Source organism: Myotis myotis, unplaced genomic scaffold (genome assembly GCF_014108235.1).
Source record: "Myotis myotis isolate mMyoMyo1 unplaced genomic scaffold, mMyoMyo1.p scaffold_m19_p_2, whole genome shotgun sequence".
Lineage (NCBI taxonomy): Eukaryota > Metazoa > Chordata > Mammalia > Chiroptera > Vespertilionidae > Myotis > Myotis myotis.
This window is the reverse complement of record NW_023416324.1, coordinates 145,847,319-145,867,623: the sequence shown is the minus strand read 5'-3', so window position 1 is coordinate 145,867,623 and position 20,305 is coordinate 145,847,319. Positions and strand designations below refer to the sequence as shown.

General features: G+C 39.1%; 1 protein-coding gene across 8 annotated transcripts in view; it reads left to right on the top strand.

Moving 5' to 3' along the window:
• The window catches only part of LOC118675362 (leukocyte surface antigen CD47-like), a 55,623-nt gene extending 35,920 nt beyond the window's left edge, over positions 1-19,703 (top strand). For 2 of the 8 annotated variants that reach the window (XM_036347988.1, XM_036347987.1), the window contains exons 4-12: positions 4,535-4,642; positions 5,761-5,853; positions 7,320-7,418; positions 9,191-9,283; positions 14,681-14,712; positions 15,449-15,481; positions 16,284-16,308; positions 16,936-16,968; positions 19,475-19,703. In XM_036347988.1, coding sequence (XP_036203881.1) covers positions 4,535-4,642; positions 5,761-5,853; positions 7,320-7,418; positions 9,191-9,283; positions 14,681-14,712; positions 15,449-15,481; positions 16,284-16,308; positions 16,936-16,968; positions 19,475-19,479 — 521 coding nt within the window. In that variant the 3' untranslated portion in view covers positions 19,480-19,703. Of the gene's footprint in view, positions 1-4,534; positions 4,643-5,760; positions 5,854-7,319; positions 7,419-9,190; positions 9,284-9,621; positions 9,693-14,680; positions 14,713-15,448; positions 15,482-16,283; positions 16,309-16,935; positions 16,969-19,474 lie in introns of those variants that run through there. The other 6 variants (XM_036347980.1, XM_036347981.1, XM_036347983.1 and 3 more) reach the window with 6 other exon arrangements.
• Positions 19,704-20,305: the final 602 nt, after the last annotated feature.

Genomic DNA, 20,305 nt, shown 5'->3' with positions numbered 1-20,305 from the left:
GGGGAATCTTTTAAAGCATACACATTTTTAAAATTACATAGATTGTCTTGCCAAAAAGCCTGAAAATCATACAGGGAAGTTTGATAAGAGTCCACTAAGGACACATTAAATTATCTTTATCTTAATGCCAAGTGTTTGTGGAGTTACTTGAATTTAATTTCTTTGTTTGCATTTAAAATTTTTATAGATGTGATAAATAAGGATAAATATACCTATTAAAGGACAAATAAAGATCACCAAAAAAGGTTCCTTGTGATTCCTGAGTTCTATGGCATATATATCAGACTGCAAACCCTTTGGCTACACTGAAAAAATTGACAACTCGACAACAAAATACCTTCTCCCCACTTTCCGTGGGATGTGCTAAAATGTGGCCACTGTGGCAGAGGAAATGAGTTAAAAGAAACTAATTTTAAATGATTCCCTAAAGAAAACATGGAGATAGCACCTCTTTCACTGCCTGTGATTATTTAAGTAGATTTCACTAATATATTTGTTAGAAATAGTTGCTTAGCCATAACCAGTTTGGCTCAGTGGATAGAGCATCAGCCCACAGACTGAAGGGTATTGGGTTCTACGCTGGTCAAGGGCACATACCTTGGTTGCAGGCTCTATCCCTGGCCATGGTGGGGTACATGCGGGAGGCAGCCAATCCATGTGTCTCATTCCCTGTTTCTCTCTCTGTGTCTGTTACCCTCCCTTCCACATGCTCTAAAAATCAATGGGGAAATATCCTTGGGTGAGGATTAACAACAACAACAAGAAAAAGTAGTTGCTTAATTTAAGGGAGGGTTGGAGGTAATAAATAGTAGTTGAACCAATCAACAGAAAATAAAGCTACCTCCAATATTTATATGCAAAGGTCTTGAAAAGGTTGTTCTATAGTAAAATACTGTCAATCATAGTATTTTATGGTGTTTTATTTTTGTTGCTATTGTTGGTATTATTTTTCTCCTAAAACTCTTCAAAACTTAAAGAGGTTGAATTTTATATGAGAATCAAACTCTTATTAAGTCAGCCTTTTTGAATGAACTTCTACTGTACTCTAAAGGTGAATTCTTGCTGCTTGATCTTAGTAGTTCTTTTATGCATTCAATTAAGCCTGGGAGAGTGTCTTTTGAATGTTTAATTGTGAAGTGCATTTGAAACAGCTTCTGTTTCATAACCCTTTTGTAGAACTTTCAAGCTCTATTTAGATAACAATATGCATTGAATTGAATGGAAAACTTGACATATGTCTAAGTTTATTTTTCTATCTATGTCTGTGCCTTTTGTAACCTATACACTGAATTTTATCCTCACTAGTGTTTGAGTCTAGAAAATAGGAAATCTGAGAATCTATGCCCTATATGAAGGCAGGGCCATGCTGAGTCAAGACTTATGTAACTGAGGGGTAAGTTCCAAGCCTGGATGGATCAAATGAAAGCTTGGGGAACTTGCCATATTGTTTTTCACTCTTTGCTGATTAATGTGGATTTCAGTTACTCAGCTTCAGGATTGATGATTGATTACCTCTCCATCCCCCCGCCCCCCAGTTTTGAGTAGGTAGTGATTTTTAAGTCTTCTGTTATACCTGAAATACGTTAACCAAAGCTTATCATATAACCCTTGGTTATAATATCTTAAAATAGATGTTAGCATGGTCATTTAGGGGACTATTTACTCAAATATTTGTTGTTCTTACTGTATTTAATCTGTTTTTCATTTTAGTGGAAGTAAATTTAATGCTAAATATAACATTTTTTAAAATTGCCCTATCAGGATACTAATTAGTGGCCTGGATAAAACAAAATAGAATTTCAGTCATGCACTGTTTCTCTTTGCTACTCAGTCTGCTTACTGAGATTACTTGTAACAACTTTTTTGGTACAAAGTTAATTTTACTATTAACCAAAACAAAACCCCTAAGGTGAAGATATAGTAAAATAAATAATATTTTTAGACATATCCATTAGATTATTCTTTTCATAAGGTACCAGGTACTTGAAAATAGAGCTAATGAGTCCTGTTGAATATTTGTAGTTTATTTTTATGAAATTACTAGTGTCCGGGTGCATGGATTCATTCACATTGAAAGGAAATTAATTAGTCCCTTGGGTGCAAAGCCGAATGCAGGCAGTCCCAGGTGGTGGGTGGCGGGGTGGGACTGGGCAAGATGGGTCGGACATGCCCTGCAGCCAACCTTCCACAGTCCCTCCCCGCTGGCCACACCTGGGCCAGCGCTGCGGCTTGAAGGGCATCTGCGGAGTGAGCAGGATCCCTCCGGCAGGTGAGGTCCCTCGGCCTGGCCTATGGGGATTGGGCCAAAACCAGTTCTCTGACATCCCCCAAGGTGTCCTGGAGTGCGAGAGGAATTGTGAGGAATCAGTCTCCCTCCTCTCTGGTTCTGGGGTATCACCTGAGAACCACCGCTGCCAAGTGACCACAGCTCGGCAGCTCCTCCGTTGAGCATCTGCCCCCTGGTGGTCAGTGTATGTCATAGCTACTGGATGGTGGGACGGTCGCTTAGCCTTTTATCCTATACTAGTGGCCCGGTGCACGAAATTCGTGCACTTGGGGGGGGGCGTGACTGGGGGGGGGGTCTCCCAGCCTGGCCTGTGCCCTGTTACAGTGCGGGAGCCCCGCAGTCCATCACCCCAAACAGGTAGGCCCCACCCACCCATCCTGGGCTTCTCGATGGATTGCCCTAAAGAGATAGGCTGGAGCCAGGGGAGGCCTGCAGACCCCCAGCCGGGCCCACAGTGGAGGGGCCTCTCCATGCGCCTGCAGACCTCCGGCTGGGGCTGCAGGGGAGAGGCCTCTCCTCCGTAGCCCTGCCCCCGTCCCTGACGCTGCAAGTTCCTGCTCACCCATGCCTGATGCGCATGCAGCCTGCTGATCGGTCATTACTGTGATGGCGTCCTGACCAGTTTGCATATTACTCTATTATTAGTATAGACTAGAGGCCCAGTGTGCGATATGTGAGACCCAGACCCACCATGCTGGCGGGATCCAGACTGACTCCTGCCGCGCTGGGTGGGACGCGGTACCCAGACTGACTCCTGCCGCTCTGCGAGACCCAGAGTCAAGTCCCCGCCCACCTGCACACGCCTCGCTGCACACGCAGCCTCCTGGTGACCAGTCTTTGGTCATCACAGCATGACAGCATCACGGCCAAGGGTTTTTTATAATAGAGGCCCGGTGCACAAAATTCGTGCACAGGGGGGTGGTCCCTTAGCCCGGCCTGCACCCTCTCCAATCCGGGATCCCTCAGGGGATGTCCGACTGCCGGTTTAGGCCCTGCGGGATGCAATCCAGGACCACTGGCTCCTAACTGCTCGCCTGCCTGCCTGATCACCCCTAATCACCCATCTGCCTGCCTGATTGCCCATAACCACTCACCTGCCTGCCTGATTGCCCCTAACTGCCTCTGCCAGCATAATCGCCCCCTAACTGGTCCCCTGCCAGCCTAGTTATCCCCTAACTGCCCCCTGCCGGCCTGGTCACCCCCACCTGTCTGGAAGGAAGTCAGACTTCCGGAAAATGTCTGGTCAACCTGGTTTAATTAGCATATTACCCTTTTATTAGTATAGATAATAAAAGCCTAATATGCAAAACAACAGAAAGGCGGAACAACCAGTTGCTATGATGCACACTGACCACCAGGGGGCAGATGCTCAACATAGGAGCTGCCCCCAGCCCTCAGGCCCAGACTGGCGGTGGTGGGAGGCGGGGCCAGTGAGTGGGCAGCGCCAGGCCAACAAAGGCGGGTGCCAGTGGGGACCCTTCAGTCGCCTGACCGGTCACCCCGCAGATCGGCCCTGATTACCAGCTAGGCCTAAGGACCCTACCTGTGCATGAATTTCATGCACCAGACCTCTAGTATATATAGATTTTACTTGAACAATTTAAGCATTCCCTTCCTTCAGGATATCAAGAGGGTGTGATTAGTCCAATTTTATTCTACTTTTTCAAAACAAAATATCTAGATTTCCAGATGCTTTACTAATTTTATATAAGGTGGAACAAAGTTCTCTTTTTCTCAGTATTACCAATTATCCAGTTATTTCCCATCAGCATTATCTATATCAGTTGTAAGGCTGAGGCAGTTTTACTCCTCCAGGGGACATTTCACAATTGATACAACGGGGGCTGTTACTGGTATGCAGTTTGGAGGGAGGCAGGGATGCTACTAAACCTTCTAAATGTGCAGAGCAGCCCCCTTCCACCATAAAGATTTATCTGGCCCTAATGTTAATAATGCCCCAATTGAGAAAGCATGGTGTATATGACTTCATCTTTAAATTGTAAGGTAATAAAAGCATCACCCATAAATTCAGCATCCATATTTATACGGCCGTGACACTATTTAGTCATTGACGGACTTATGAAAAAGATTTGAGGTGGCTGCACATGATACAACTGAGTTATTCCTCAAAGGTTGTTCAATTATAGGAAGTTATCAGTTTGTGTCTGCACTTTTTAAGTTACAGAAATGGCTTCACTTCTTGAGATTGAGTTCATGGAATTCTTTGTGTGTTTTTTTTCTTTCAAGCACTTAAATATAATTCCAATATTACGAAGGAGAAAATCATCATTATATCTGTGGCTGGACTAGTTCTCAGTATATTAGTCATTGTTGGAGCCGTTCTCTTCATCCCAGGTAAGATGTGCAGTTACTATAAGGGAAATCAGGGCTGATAAGGTTGAGAACATTGTTGGGGGGGGGGGGCTTCTGTAACCAATTAGCACAAACTGGGTGTTTTAAAACAATAGCAATTCTCTCAGTTCAGAAAACCTTATGTCTGAAATAAAGATGTCATCATGACTATACTCCCTCCCAAGACTCTTGGGGAGAATCCATTCCTTGCCTCTTCTATTTTCTGGTGTTTGCTAGCAATTGTTGCAATTCCTTGGCTTCTGGCAGAGTAACTCCAGTTTCCACTGTGTTAAAACTCCTTTTGCTTTTCTCTTCCAAAGACACTTACTGAATTTAGGCCCCACCTCGTTAATCTAGGATAAGTTCCTTCTTTCAAGAACCTAAACTTTTTTCATATATTTTGCTGTATAATGTAATGCTCACCCTAATTCACAGCTTCCAGGAATTAGGGGGTAGGCTTATTTTTAGAGCCACCATTTAACCCACTGCAAAGGCAAACTTCATCAGGCCAGACATGGAAGTGGGAATGAAAATGGGAAACAAATCAATCTGAAACTGCATTTGACTTTTGGGGGATGGGAATGGGATTCGGGAATAAGGGTATGCAGCACATGGAAAGAACAGCAGGGATAGGCTGGGACTCAAAGTGTAGATGTAGAAAGCCTAGTTTTATTAACAGAATACAATATGGGTGTAATGTTTAGGAACAGAAATTTGGCAGTTCTCTTTGCAGCTGAAGTTAGTGAGGGTGTGGTGAGGAAAGGATGAATTAAGAAGACAGCTACAAAGAATAGCTATTTTGACTTTAGGACAGATTGAATATAGCAAATGAAGGGATTGGTAAGAGGCTCCAAGGTAGTTAAGAAGGAGGAAAAGCCAATTGAATGTTTCCACATATTGAGATTTAGATGTTGACATTTAGATGTCTTCAGTTTGGTCTTAAATAAAAAAATTCACTTATTTTGTGTGAGGTTTTAGAGTAAGCATTTATTTTTAAAGGTTTTGCAGTTTATAAGAGTAGTATTGAGATGAATACATTTAATAAATTAAGTACTTTAATTTCCCACAGAGTAGGAAGTATGTAGGAAAATATTTTAAATATTAATTTTATTTATCAACAGGTGAATATTCAACAAAGAGGGCCAGTGGACTTGGTTTAATTGTAGTTCCTACAGTGATATTAATATTACTTCAGTACTCTGTGTTTATGATAGGTAAGTATTTGTTGTTTTAGCATGATTGTGCCCCTTTTCATTTAAAAAGCAGCATTTTTGATTAAAATATTTTTGTATGGTTTTATATAATACAATAAGAGTTAGGTTCTTATAATACAACTAGAGGCCCGGTGCATGAAATTTGTGCAGGGAGGGGGGGTGTGTCCCTCAGCCCAGCCTGCACCTTCTCCAGTCTGGGACCCCTTGAAGGATGTCTGACTGCCCATTTAGCCCCAGTGGGATCGGGCCTAAACGGGCAGTCGGACTTCCCTCTCACAATCCAGGACTGCTGGCTCCCAACCACTCGCCTGCCTGCCTGCCTGATTGCTCTTAAACACTCCCTGCCAGCCTGATTGATGACTAACTGCTCCCCTGCCGGCCCGATCGCCCCCAACTGCCCTCCCCTGCAGGCCTGGTCACCCCTACCTGTCCTCCCCTGCTGGCCTGGTCGGCCCCAGCTGCCCTCCCCTGCAGGCCTGGTCCCTCCCAAGTGCCCTCCCTTGCTGGCCATCTTGTGTCCACATGGGGCGGCCATCTTGTGGTTGGAGTGATGGTCAATTTGCATATTACTCTTTTATTAGATAGGATAAAAGCTATTCTTCATGAAATTTTCCCTATATGGATTAATTTTAATCTTTATTAGGTTATCAAGGTATTTATTTTGTAAAATAGTGATTTTCAGAATATATTTAATGCCAATAGTGGATTTTTAAAATTATGCTACATAATTTCTTAATGATGATCTTCATATTCTTATTTCAGATTTTGAACTTATAAGGAAATATTAAACATTCTCATTCTTTTGCTAAAACTCTCTTTAAAAAACTAGTTATACAAAATAGGGTTGTAAATCATAAAGAGTTATTGCAAATATTAACATTGAGTTTTAAAAGTTATACATTATGATAGAGCTATCTAACCTATAATTGGTACCAATTTCCACTGCATTTTGGGAGTAAATCACTAAATATTTTTAATATTAAAGAATCTATTTTTTCCATTAGCACATTTAACTCTTGGTATGAGAGCCTATCTCTAGGTTGTTATATATTAAGATGGTATTAATTTGTTCTAAAACCACAATTAGGGGTTATGATGTCTACAATGGCATGCTTGCACAGTGGTTCTCCACCAGAGTGATTTTGTGTGCACGTGGTGAGACCCTGCTAACAGCCACTCTTATTGTAAAATACCCACGTGTGGTAAAAGCAACATTATTCTAAGATTTGGGATAAAAACTGCCAATGCAGCTCAGCTCCCTGCAGAAATGAAAAGCTACTGAGGGTGTGAATGTGGAGCTGACTCCTGGAGTGGAGAGAGATGGCTTAGGTCACTGGGAAAGCAGCCACCACCTGACACGGAGCTCCAGAGTCAGTCTTCGGTCCTAGGATACCGACCTTGACTGTACGAAATACAAGTGGAAGTGATTGCTTCTTAAACACTCACAACATGCTTTTTCCTTGCAGCTCCAGCTATTGGGATGCTCCCCATCAGCATCATCTTATTGATCATTCAGGTGCTGGGCCTTTTGATCTCTGTGGTTGGACTAAGCCTCTGTGTCTCAGGTGAGGGTCACAATCTTCTCTAAACAATTTCTCTCTTACCAGTAATTTCTCTTAGAAAAAAAGATCTTTTTCTCTTTCCTTTTCTTTGTCTTTCTTATTCTGTTTTAAATACATGGACTTTATTTGTGATAGCATTTTAGGCTCACAGCAAAACGGAGTGGAAAATACAGAATCCCCCTCTACCCCATCTACTCACAGCCTCCTCCTCTATCAACATCTCCCACCAAGTAGTACATTTGTTACAGTCTGTTGAACCAACATTGGCACAACATTATCACCCAAAGTCCATCGTTTGTATAAGGGTTCAGTCTTGGTGTTGTATGGTCTATGATTTTTATAAATGTAATAGACGCCCAATGCACAAATTTGTGCATGAGTGGGGTCCCTTGGCCTGGTAGCGATTAGAGCCAATAGGGGGAGCCAGCTGGATGGGGGAAGGGACTGCAGGAGGTTGGCCCCAGTAGCAAGCTAACCAACAGCTGATTCCCCAAGGAATTGGGCTCCCTCCTCCTTCCTGTCTGGGTCGGGGTGCAGGTGAACCAGATTCGAGGCTATCAGGGCCCCACCTGCAAGGTAAGGTATGGCTGATTCCATGAGGAATTGGGCTCTCTCATCCCTCCTGTCTGGGGTTGGGGTATGGGTGAACCAGATCATGGCTGTCAGGGCCCCGGTAGCAAGGTCTGGGTCAGTGTGCATCATTCCTGTTGTTTGGTTGGAAGGGTTGCTTAGGCTTTTATATATATAGATATGACATGGACCATAATCATAGAATATCATATAGAAAAGTTTACCTGCCCTACAAACCCTTGGTGCTCTGCCCATTCATCCTCCCTATTCTGAAACCCTGGCAACCACTGATCGTTTCACTGCCTCAATAGTTTTGCATTTTTCAAAGTGTCTTATACTTGAAATCATACAGTATCTAGCTTTTTCAAATCGGCTTCTTTCACTTAGTAGTATGCAGTTAAGTTTCCTCCATGATTTTGTTTAGCTTGATAACTCATTCCTTTTTATCACTGAATAATATTCCATTGTTTGAATGGACGATAGTTTATCTATTCACCTATTGAGGGACATCTTGGTTGCTTTCAGTACATGGGAAAGGTATTGATTTGTTATAAAATCACAGAACTAGACACACAATATAGAAGTGCATGTTTTTGTGTCGACATGTCTTTTCAACTTCATTTGGGAAAATACTAAGGAGTGCAATTGCTAGATTGTATGTTAAGAATATCTCTAGTTTTGTAGCAAATTACCAACTGTCTTCCAAAGTGGCTGCACCATTTTGTGTTCCCACCAGCAATGAATGCACATTTCTGTTGCTTTACATTCTTGCCGGCATTCAATGTTACGAGGTTCTTTCATTTTTCACTATCATTTTGTCCCCACTGAGATTAGTGCTTTCCTACTGGCTGTATATAGCTTATGGGCTGATTGTTTAGTGGCCAAACTGCCACGCCTGTATTCATGGATGAGCTTTTAAAAGAACCATTTGGGTGGAGGTTTAGGCTTCACAGACTATTTCCCATTAGTTTTGATGTGATAAGGTACATGCTATGCCAACAAAGCTTTTCTATTTTAATAGTTTGGAGTCATTTCATTGACTGAGTTAATAATGCAGGTACATATGTAGGTAATTTTTGTTTCTTGATAATGAGAAATATAATTACTCTCCCTAAAACTTAATTTTATTACTGTTATTGTTGCTTTTAAGAACTTCAGTTATTTAATGTGAATTTCTAATATAAAAATTTTATTTGTTTTTGCAGAGTGCACCCCAATGCATGGTCCTCTTCTGATTTCAGGATTGGGTATTATAGCTTTAGCGGAATTACTTGGATTAGTTTATATGAAATTTGTTGGTAAGTCAACTTTCATTTTTATTAGTCTATGCCAAGAATTTCAAATATACTATGATTTGGAAAATGCTTTTGGTTGGTTCGTACAGCTTAGGATCAAAGAAATGTATTGGAAACTAATGAAAAAAGTAGAAATCATGAGATATTGAAAAGTTTAGATTATAGCCTAGTTTAAAAGAAAATGGCTGTATGTTTTAGAATGTATAAACCTTTTTATGCTATGGAAAAGGAGAATTGGTTGAGGATTGATTTTAATAAATAGAAAAGGGTTTTTAATTGGCCATTGTTTGTGTGATAGCGCTCTTTCACAGAGACCTACTTCTCACTTGCTCTTCTTGCAGACTGGACTGATTATAGGCCTTGATGCCCAGAAGTGGACAGGAATTAAAATTCAAAATCTGTCATTTTTGCTAATTAAGGAGCAGTGTCCTCTGATACTTGACTTTGAAACATATTTATTGAAAAGCATTACACTATAATAAAAACATTGTGTTTTAAAATCTAGGCTTTTGTCATTTTTAAAATCAATTGTTATTAAGTGTGGAATCAACTTATTGTGTCTAAACTTTGTACTTAATCTGCCAATTTTTAGTTTACAGATTTTTGTATGTTATTTTTTAAAATATATTTTTGTTGATTTCAGAGAGGAAGGGACAGGGAGAGAGAGACAGAGACATCAATGATGAGACAGAATCATTGATTGGCTAACTCCTGCACACCCCCCATTGGGGGTAAAACCAGCAACCCAGGCATCTGCTCTGACCCAGAATTGAACCATGACCTCCTAGTTCATAGGTTGAAGCTCAACCACTGAGCCACACCAGCTGGACTGTATAAGTTATTTTTAATACATAAATAAAGAGATAGGTGCTTTTAATAGTGAGTGCCTAAAGATGTTCTCTACAATCTGGTTTTTCTTAGTGTTCCTTAAAACACTCTAAATTTATGAAGTAAAGTAAACTCTTAAACATTTATCAGAATAATTAAAAGTTACAAACTAATGAAGTAAAAAAATCAGTCTTTGTGCTTTACTTTAGGCATTACTTATGTGTTTATAAAAATTCATATAAACCTTGAATTATTCAATTCAAATAATTTTTTAATTTAACAAATTCAAATAGTCAAATAATTTTCCATATGACTTGCACAGTACTTTCAAAGAATTTTATCTTTATTTTTGAACTTCAGCTTTTGCTGACTGGTCATGGAGTTCAATTCTGTTATATATTCTTTGTCTCTCTTTAATGTTTATTAAACAATTAAAACACAGTACTTAACTAAAATTTACCTATCTTTAGTTTATGTGTTCATAAAATCAGAGTGGTTTTGTCACTAAAATTTTCTCAGTTCATGCTTCATAAATTCCTAAAATACAACTAAGACTTATAAAGCAGAATTGCCTTCATTTGGTAGCTATCAGGAGCATCACATTATGAGTGTTGATACATATTCTATTTTTGGTGAATCTTCTAATCACCATTTGTCTGGTTCTGGAAAATGGAACTTCTGATTATGTTGCTCCCTGTGAATGCCTGAGAACAGTATGTGAGCTACAGTACCCATACAGCATTATGTAGTATTAGGTATCACTCACTGATGGTCAGATCTTCGTTATTTTTTCCCTTCATTATCTGGTTTGCCCTCCCTTTTATTGCCATACCCCCATGCTTTTCACGTCTAACAAAGAAGGATGTGCTGTACAGTTGCCAGTAGATCTGGAGATGCTGACTCAAGTGGAAACAGGCATTGTCTAGCTGCCAGCCCTCTTGACCTTGCTCTCCCCTTTCTCCATTGCCAACATCCCTAAGAAGCCTGTGAAACTATAAAATTACAAACGTACTATTCTCACATGAAAAATAAAGGGAAATTATGAAAATTTACCAGGTTATTTTTTTCTTTCATACTTAAATATGCCATGTGTAAATTAAGAATTTAACCCATTTTATTGACATGGTGAGAATATTCTAAATTAACTTTTCACATCAACCTGCCTGATGCCAGAGTTCAGAGGCACCCCTGCCTTCAGTTGAAGGGCAAGAAGAGCAAAGGTACAGGAACGTTGCTCTGTAGATGCTGCTGTAGACTAGGAAAATGGATGTGTGTTTCTAATAGAGTCTGTGAAGCTGAGTAGGTATAACATTAAGGTTGCTAATTTGAGCATTTTAAACAGGAAGTAAAAATTGTAAATGTTTCCAGAATAACTTTTGCTCATTGCAGATGCTCTGTTTTGGAAAAGCCTAATGAATGTGTCTTAACTTAAATGCAATAAAATCCTCATATAGTTACAAAAAAGAAAAAAAAATCCAAGCTATCTTTTTAAGATTAAGTTAATGTTCCTATGAGAAGTTTAACTTTGATCATTTGCATTATTTCCAAGTTTAAATTTGTACCCTTACCTGTTACTTTAAGGAGTAAGATTTTAACTTTCACTTTCTCTGGTCTTCTTCTTTAACTGTGTTGGATTCTTTTTCATAGAAGGATTTAAATTTTATAAAATGAAATTAGGCACTGGAAACAATGATAATATGAGAATGTATAGAAGATTAAAAGGAACTCGATCAAGTTAAGCCTGTTACTTATATAGGATATTTACATACTTGTTAATTTTTTAAAATTCATTACCAGTATAAGGACTATAATCATGTTTTGATACAAATCAACCTTGTAGCAGTCAGAAACCATATTGACCACATCTCATATATTAGAATGACATGGAATAGAGAGAGATATATAAAAATTTCAGTGATATTGTCTAGGGCGGGGGGATAAAATGGACACATATGTAATACCCTTTGTAATATTTTAAGCAATAAATAAAAAAAAATAAAAAAAATAAAATGAAAATTTCAGTGATATTGTCTTGTCCAATGTGGAGGTAAGGTGAATTCTGGAATCAATAAAAAAAGTATTTCTGAAAATGCACAAACTAGAATTATATTTATGACATGTGGCAAGTGTTTCAGGGAGAAAAGAGTAAGTAAAACATTGCAAGTGAGCTCATATGAAATGCTTAAGGGTTTGTGGTTTTAAAAATGATGTAGATGTGGCTGTTGATGCCTTAGGCCCATGGTGGCAGCAGATACATTACCGTCATTCTTCTGTTACATAGGTCAGATGCTTATTGGAGAGGATTAACTCAGGCAAAATTAACTTCTGTGCTGTTTGGTTTTATTATATTAGAGGGACCACAGCTGACCTGTGTCCCTTTGAATCACTGTTCTTTATAGACCCATTTTTTTTTTCAGAATAGGCTCAGCAAATCTGATGTTCCTTGTGCCTGAGAATTGGAGCTCATAAACTGTTCTTTATATGTGATTAGGATAGAAAAGGAGCGACTTGGCAGTTCTTATTACTAATTCTGATGAATAAATTTCTGAGCTCAAAAATATAACTCTAAAATCTGACCTCCGACCCTTCACTTTAGCAATCAGTAATTTTCATAGCTGGTTAGTTCGCTTTTCTTGGATGGAACATAGATAGAGGGCATGGCTTAGTTGAAGTGAGTTATTTACATGTGCCAGTCATGATGGTGCCTAACAAAGTTCTATATTTCTGCCTGTTTCATTTGGAAAACTGCTAAATGTGAATCCACTAATATTGCCAAACCCATTTCTCTCCATAGTACTATAAAAATAGGTGTTCTTCTTGTTTGGTTGCAAGGACCAAACCACTTTCTGTGTACCTCCAGTCAGGGAGCTTTATTTAACACAACAGTAACAGTGATGGGAATCTCATGGGAGCAGGTACATAAGTGGGCCTCACAGGAAGTGGAACAGTAGGTTGTTGAGAAAGTGGAAGGATCCAGTATGTTTCCAAAGACTGAGTCATCATGCTGCCCTCTCAGGAACAAGAGTCAGTTAGCCCTTCTGCCAGTTATCATTACTTGGTTCCTCTCTCTGTGGTTCTTTCCCTGATAGCCAACTAGCTCATCCTCTCTTTTTTACGTTCTTATTCTTCATCTTATTTATGTCTTCTCACTGATAGCTTTTCTTACCTAGAGCTGTAAGCTTTGAGCTTCTTGCTTACTTTCCTTGTCACCTTCCTTTATCATCGCCAACATTCTAGTCTTCATCTGATACTCTCCCTTCAGATGTCAGGGGGAGAAGAAACTTTCCAGGCCAGTCAGCAGTCATTTTCCCTGTTCCAGAGCCTTATCAGCTTCTGGCCCACCTAGGGAGTGGCTGCCCTTGGGTCCGGTCTCACTTACCCACATTTCCCATCAGCTTTGGGAGCTTCATAAAGTGGGTCTGGAGGAAAGGTAGTAAATAAATAGCACAGAAAACTAGAGAAGTTCTGGGGCCTGCATCAACCTACTAATAAGCAAACCCAGTGCTGTCATCCAATTCAGAGCAGTGTGGTTGACTACTCTAACTGGTAGCATCCTCCTCCTCCAGAGTCATTCACAAGATGTTGCTGGTTGAGGCTTTTGTATCTGCAGGACCCTGATTCTGTATTTGGGACTGGTTTTAGCTGCTCTGGGTGCTCCTCGCTTTTTTTTTTTAAGGAAGTTCTCTCTTCTTCTTTATGCGTTTAGAGCAATTCTTTTTCCTTTGTCAAGTTCTTCATGCCCTATATTCCTTCATCTTCGTTAACCAACCCATTCAGAAGCAGTGAAGGATAAGCTAAGAAGGAACACATAGAGAAGGACTTGGCTGTAGCTGAAACTACCTAAAGTAATTCTTTAAACTCAAAGGGATCTTAATATTTTCTTTCATTTGTTACCAACTTGGAGCTTTGAAAACTGGAAAGATGAAAGAAAAGAAAAAGACTGGGCTACAAGGAACAAGAGCAGTGAGCTAAGGGTGGGCAGTGGAGCAAAGGCAGAGATTGGTCACTGTCACATTCTGCCACTTAGTAGGGAGGATGTTGAGTCCACAGTGGGATGAGCAGATGACACAGTTTTTCCACCACAAAGTGGGGGAGATATGGTATATGCAAGTGAGCAAATGGGTATGTTTATTATTTGATGCAGATGGATTATTTGCACCATTTTAATCTGTCAATTCATATAATTCAGAACGTTCTTTATTTTTTAAAATATATTTTTATTGATATTAGACATGAAGGAAGAAGGAGAGAGAGAGAAAAACATCAATGATGAGAGAGAATCCTCTATCGGCTGCCTCCTGCAAGCCCCCGACCCGGGATTGAGCTTGAATCCCTGGCGTGCGTCCTTACCAGGAATGGAACCATGACTTCCTGATTTATGGGTCGATGCTCAACCACTGAGCCACACCAGCTAGGTGAAGATTCTGTATTTTTTAAATAGACTATCAAAACTGAAACTCAGTGGACTTTTTGGCACCTCTAATTTTAGCCCTAAACATTTTATTTTAAAACTAAACAGTGGACTGGCTTAATTTCTTTATTAATCATTTTCTTGTGTTTTAATTTTATCAGCTTCCAATCAGAGGGCTATACAGCCTCCTAGGGTAAGTTAAAATTTCTTAAATGAATTGGGTCTGATCACTTGATAGTTTCGACTGAGGATTGGTAACTGAGATATAGAACTCTTTTGCTATCTGTTTAGTGTAACATCAAATTAAGAGAACAATGAAGTCATTTCATAACCTTTGCATGAATAGATCCAATTCTATTTTAAAACCTATGTTTGGTCATTTAGTAGCAATGGGATATAAATGATTTCTTATGATAAGGCAGACTTCTCATACCCAGTACTGAACAGTTTATGTGTAAGAATAATGGTCATTGTCTCTACTGAAGGAAAGCTGACTCCAATATATCACCTTACCTGTTATATTTGATGTGCGTATACAAAACAGTATTTCAGGCTTAAAATGAGGGATAAATTTATATTAAATTACATTATTTTACTTAAAATAATAATCTATAAAATAAATTTAAATGTTGCTTTAAAGTACCTGTTCCGAATTATGATTCATTTCCCTAATTTTATAAGCATTTTCCTTCCTCCACACTGTATTATTATTTTCACTATATCTTTGGATATCTTATTAAGCTTTCTGAGTAAATTCCAAGAAAAGGAGTAAATTTAGGAGATAAACTGAGAGAAATAAATTAGATGGGTTAAAAGAAAACCTTTATAAAGAGAGACTCATCATTTGCACAAAGTAGCTTATTTGCACAAAAGCTACATTTTGCAAATAACATTGGAAAGGGCTGTATTGTACTCATCTTCCCATAAAGGATTTAATGGCAGCTGTACCTGGAATGCCACAGGTGAGACTCCTGTGTGGCAGGAAGTGGGGATTGCATATGCTGCTAATTCTGATGAGCCTCAACAGACATGCCTGAAAGGCAAGGGGGAGTAGGGGTGCTCTACCATGGGTGTTTATTCTAAGACTGGTGCCATAGCTACACTGTCACAAACACACAGCAGCTTTTCTTGTGCCTCTGTCAGAGCTTATCCAGCCACTAAATCCTAACACATTTTCTTTGCATGACTTACAAATGATTGTTTTGCTCTTATCTCTTGTTTAACTGTATTATTTATTATGTTGCTATGTATTTTGGACTTCAATAATTTTTTCAAGAAGTTAGGATTTCTTGAATAGACAGAGACTAGGTGGGGTGGGAAATTCTGCACAGAGAAAGAATGTTGAAAATAAGACACTTCTTAAACTATTAGTGCAGTGGTTCTCAACCTTCCTAATGCCGCGACCCTTTAATACAGTTCCTCATGTTGTGGTGACCCCCCAATTTCATTGTTACAAATTGAACATAATTAAAGCATAGTGATTAATCACAAAAACAATATGTAATTATATATGTGTTTTCCGATGGTCTTAGGCGACCCCTGTGAAAGGGTCGTTTGACCCCCAGAGGGGTCGCGACCCACAGGTTGAGAACCGCTGTATTAGTGAGACTTGGCAAGCTTTGCTTTTTAACCTTTATTGCCTTCCTTTACACCATAGGATTCACTGTCTACTACATAGTTTAAATGTTAGCGTATATAAATTTCAATATGAAGGACATGAAATAGATTCTATTTTTTTATAAATGTGTTTTACATATTTTTCAGAAAGCTGTAGAGGAACCCCTTAATGGTATGTGATTATTACAAACTTGTATATTTTTCTTGATCTATTACCAGATCATAATTTTAACCGGCCCCCAAGCAGTTTTGTCTTTACCTTGGGAAAAATCCAGTGTTTTGTTTTTTTTCTTTCTTGACCTCTCTTTTTTGATTATTAATCAAGAATTAAGAGTATTGCTTTGTATTGTTCTCACCTCTGAGAAAAATGCACTGCTCTGTATCTCCCAAGTAGTTGCATGCATTAGCAAGTGATATTGGGCGAGGGGACTACTGCTTTCTCATACTGGCCAAAAGGAAGTCTGTAGCAGCACCCCCAGTATAGAAGAATCTCAATTATAATTTCTGATTTATAAATTTTAGGAAGATATAGTCTCTCACCATGGAGTGAGACCAAAACACTTTCTTTTACTTTCTTTCTCCCTAAATCTAGATCTATATTCTCAACTGATTATTTTATTTGTGGGGGGGCTATGGGTATGATCCACAGAAAGGCATTGTAATCAGATGCCTTAAAATTAATTTGTATTGACAGCTCTGGAATAGTTGGCATGATATTACTACCTAGTTGTTTATTTAGAAATGATTTTTAATTATGGAACCTTTCTAATTGCTTGCTTGGCTTGTTACTAATTCTTAGCATTTAAAGAATCGAAAGGAATGATGAATGATGGTGAGTATAAAAAGCACATACAATTATAGATTGGTTAAAATACGGACATTGAAAAGAAATAAAATTGCTTCCTGGAAATATGGCGTTTTAAATAAAAGGGACACTGTCAAAGCATAAAGGTTTACACGTGTTTATTTACAAAACTTAAATCTACTCTGTTAAAATTGCACCACTAGTCATATAAAAGCTGTAGGGTGTCACCCATCAGATCTCCAGTCCTACTGCTCACAGCAAAGAGAAGCTACTGCCTTTTAAAAAACCTTTCTGATGTAGTGAAAGTTACTGTGAAATGGTTTTTATATGACACATAGATAATCTGGCACAAATCTTTATAACCTTGACAGAGTTCCTTTTGTGCTTGTGTTGGTGATTTTGTTGCATTTAACCCATGGGGCCTTAATATCTCTGCTTTTTCATAAAGGAACTTGGTTCTAACCTTTAGGGAGAGGATTTAAAAGAAGAGAGAGAGCACAGTGGGTGTGGCTCAGCAGTTGAGTATCCACCTAGGAACCAAGAGGTCACTGGTTCCACACATGCTCAAGTTGTAGGCTTGATCCCCAGTGCAGGAGGCAGCTGATCCATGATGTTTCTCTCTCATTGATGTTTCATCTCTCTATCCCTCTCCCTTTCTCTCTCTCTAGGGATCAACAAAAAAAAAGTTAAAAAACAAACGAATACCAACTCTTCCCTGCCCTCCCTTACAAATCTCTCTCTCTCTCTCTCTCTCTCTCTCTCTATATATATATATATATATATATATATATATATATATATGCCTAAGCGACTGTTACCACCAGTCGACCGAACAACTGGTCGACCAGTCCCTATCACGTGCACTGACCACCAGGGGGCAGGTGCTTAATGTAGGAGCTGCCACCTGGTGGTCAGTGCACTCCACAGCCAACCTCCCACGGCCAGCCAACCTCCTGAGTTCCCTCCCCACATCCAGCTGGGTGGTCAGTGTGCTCCCACAGCCAACCAATCGTGGACCTTCTCCCTGGCCTGCCAGCCCAATCAGCCCTGATTGGGACTGGGCGAGGGGGCCCCAATAGCCAGTCAGGCCAAGGGACACACCTATGTACAAATTTTTGCACCAGGCCTCTAGAAATAAATAAAAAGAGAAAAAAATTTTGGTCACTCCAGTTTTTTCTTTTTTTTGGGGGGGGGGGGTGCACTCTGGCTAACAATTTAAAATTTTTATTAAATATTTCAAACACATTTGTTAAAGAAGTCAGAGATAATTGAATGCTATAAGTATTCATTTAGTTCTGTTTGCACTTTAATGTGTTTTTACCTTGTCGAAAACTTCTTCATGTGTTTAGTATTTGCTGTCATGTCTTGATCATTTGAAATAGCTCACTTTCCATTTTACTGTTTTAAAGTCTGTGACCTACCTGCTCACCTCTCTTGCAAAAGTGCAGCATTTATCTCAAGAGTCTATATTCTCGAATACAATTAATGTTTGCCTAAGAGTAAAATCACATAATTGTGTGTTGTGGATTAAGTTTAAAACAATGTTTAGGCTGTGTTTAACAAGGAGGCACAAAATGATCCCACTTTTGTAGCTGTGTGTCACAGCCTTTATTACAAAAATGCATGTTTTATTATACTAACTACGGTCATCCAAAAAAATTGTAGTTAGTAGGAATAAATGAAATGGTATTAAACAAAGAACTGGTGCGTGGAATTGTGGCATGGTTTGCTTATGTTTTCATTCTGGTGTCCTATTTTTTAAAAAATTTTTGTTCTTTCCTTTTCTATTGTGGAGTAATTCTTCTTTAGTTGATTAGAGTAATGAAACCCCTTTTCCCCATGGTCAGAAAGCCAGTATAAAACCTTGAGTACCATTTCCATTGTTAATTTCCTTTAAGATGTGACTTTTTTTGAACCACTGTATGGGGAGAGATAGCAGTTTTTATTTGTTAATAGCACATAAAATCAATAATGACCTTTGAAATGTCCTTAATTTTGCTAACATTTAGCTGTTCAGAATTTGTCGGTTAAATTTAAATGTCTATCTGGTGGGATCGTTGAGCTGACAGCTAACAGCATGATGCTCACAGTGTGTCTGCCTCATCCATGAGTGAGGTTCAAAGTACCCTCCTAGGGAACGTTTCCTATTTGATTTATACCGAATCACATGTTTGTTTCACTTGCATTAAATGAATGATACAGATGTAAAGTGAATGTGATACAATAGTATTCTATGAGCAGTATCTTTTGCTTTACAAAATCAGCATCCCTTGGTTTGTTCTCAGCTTACCCAGCAAATGAAAGTGATCAGACTTGGTTGATCTTTACTCTCATTTGGCATTGCCCTTTCCCTTCCTGCCACAAAAATGACTAATGATCTGCCTGCCTTATATCTGTGACCTTTGCGAACTTAAGATTGAATACTTTATTTTCAGATATTGTAAACTTGAAAAAATTCCATATTTTTAAGATAAATCAACTTGTTAATGCATAGAAAATAAACACATTAAATGTTCATTTCTCAATTTTTCAGAGTAACTGAATTGAAGTGAGGGACTCTGACTTGCAGAGTAGTAAGATATGAAAGGAATGCACTTCTGTTTAAGGACCCTGACCTTGACTCATTCACTGTTCAAGAGAAGAAAACAAGAAAAGTGAATCTCATCTATAAGAGAAAGTAAATCATTGACTTTTAAATGGTTATTACAGTTAAGTATCTATTCAAAACATTTATGACTTAGTTAATAAAAGTATTAATGATCTGTGTTGTGTGCCCAATTGCAATCCAGTTTTTTATTGTTAATTTTCTTCGATTAGGAGCAAAAGTAGAGTGGGCAACTTCCAAGAATGACACCTTTCAGATTCTAGGACCTTTTGACTTTCGGTCACCAGTGTAAATTGGTTCAATGTGAGAATAACCTGGCACTAACCTGGTGGTTACCCAGAGATGTCACTGAAAAATGGTGGCTTCCATCAAACCTCAGGAAACTGAGGTTCACAGCCACTTTGGCAGTTATGGTGTTAGCCGGATAATGTATCTGCCACTTCTAAGTCAAGGGCATAGCAAATTAAGTAAAGACAGGAATTTAGTTGGAAACATTTGTGTGTAGCTTTTGTGCAATGTGATACTCTTGGAGATCATGGTGTTCACTCTTGGGGGTTGCCATTCACGCATTCTTCCTTCAATAGATATAGGGTAATTTTATTGATGAACGTCTTTTTCTTTTATTCACACAACCTTTCACCCCTGTCTTGTCCTCCTGTTGTTTGCTTCTGCTGTGCAAGATGTAGCACCTTTTCTCCTCTTTGAACATGGTCCAGTGACATGGTAGCGTCATTGCAGAAAGGAGCCAGACTTGTTCTC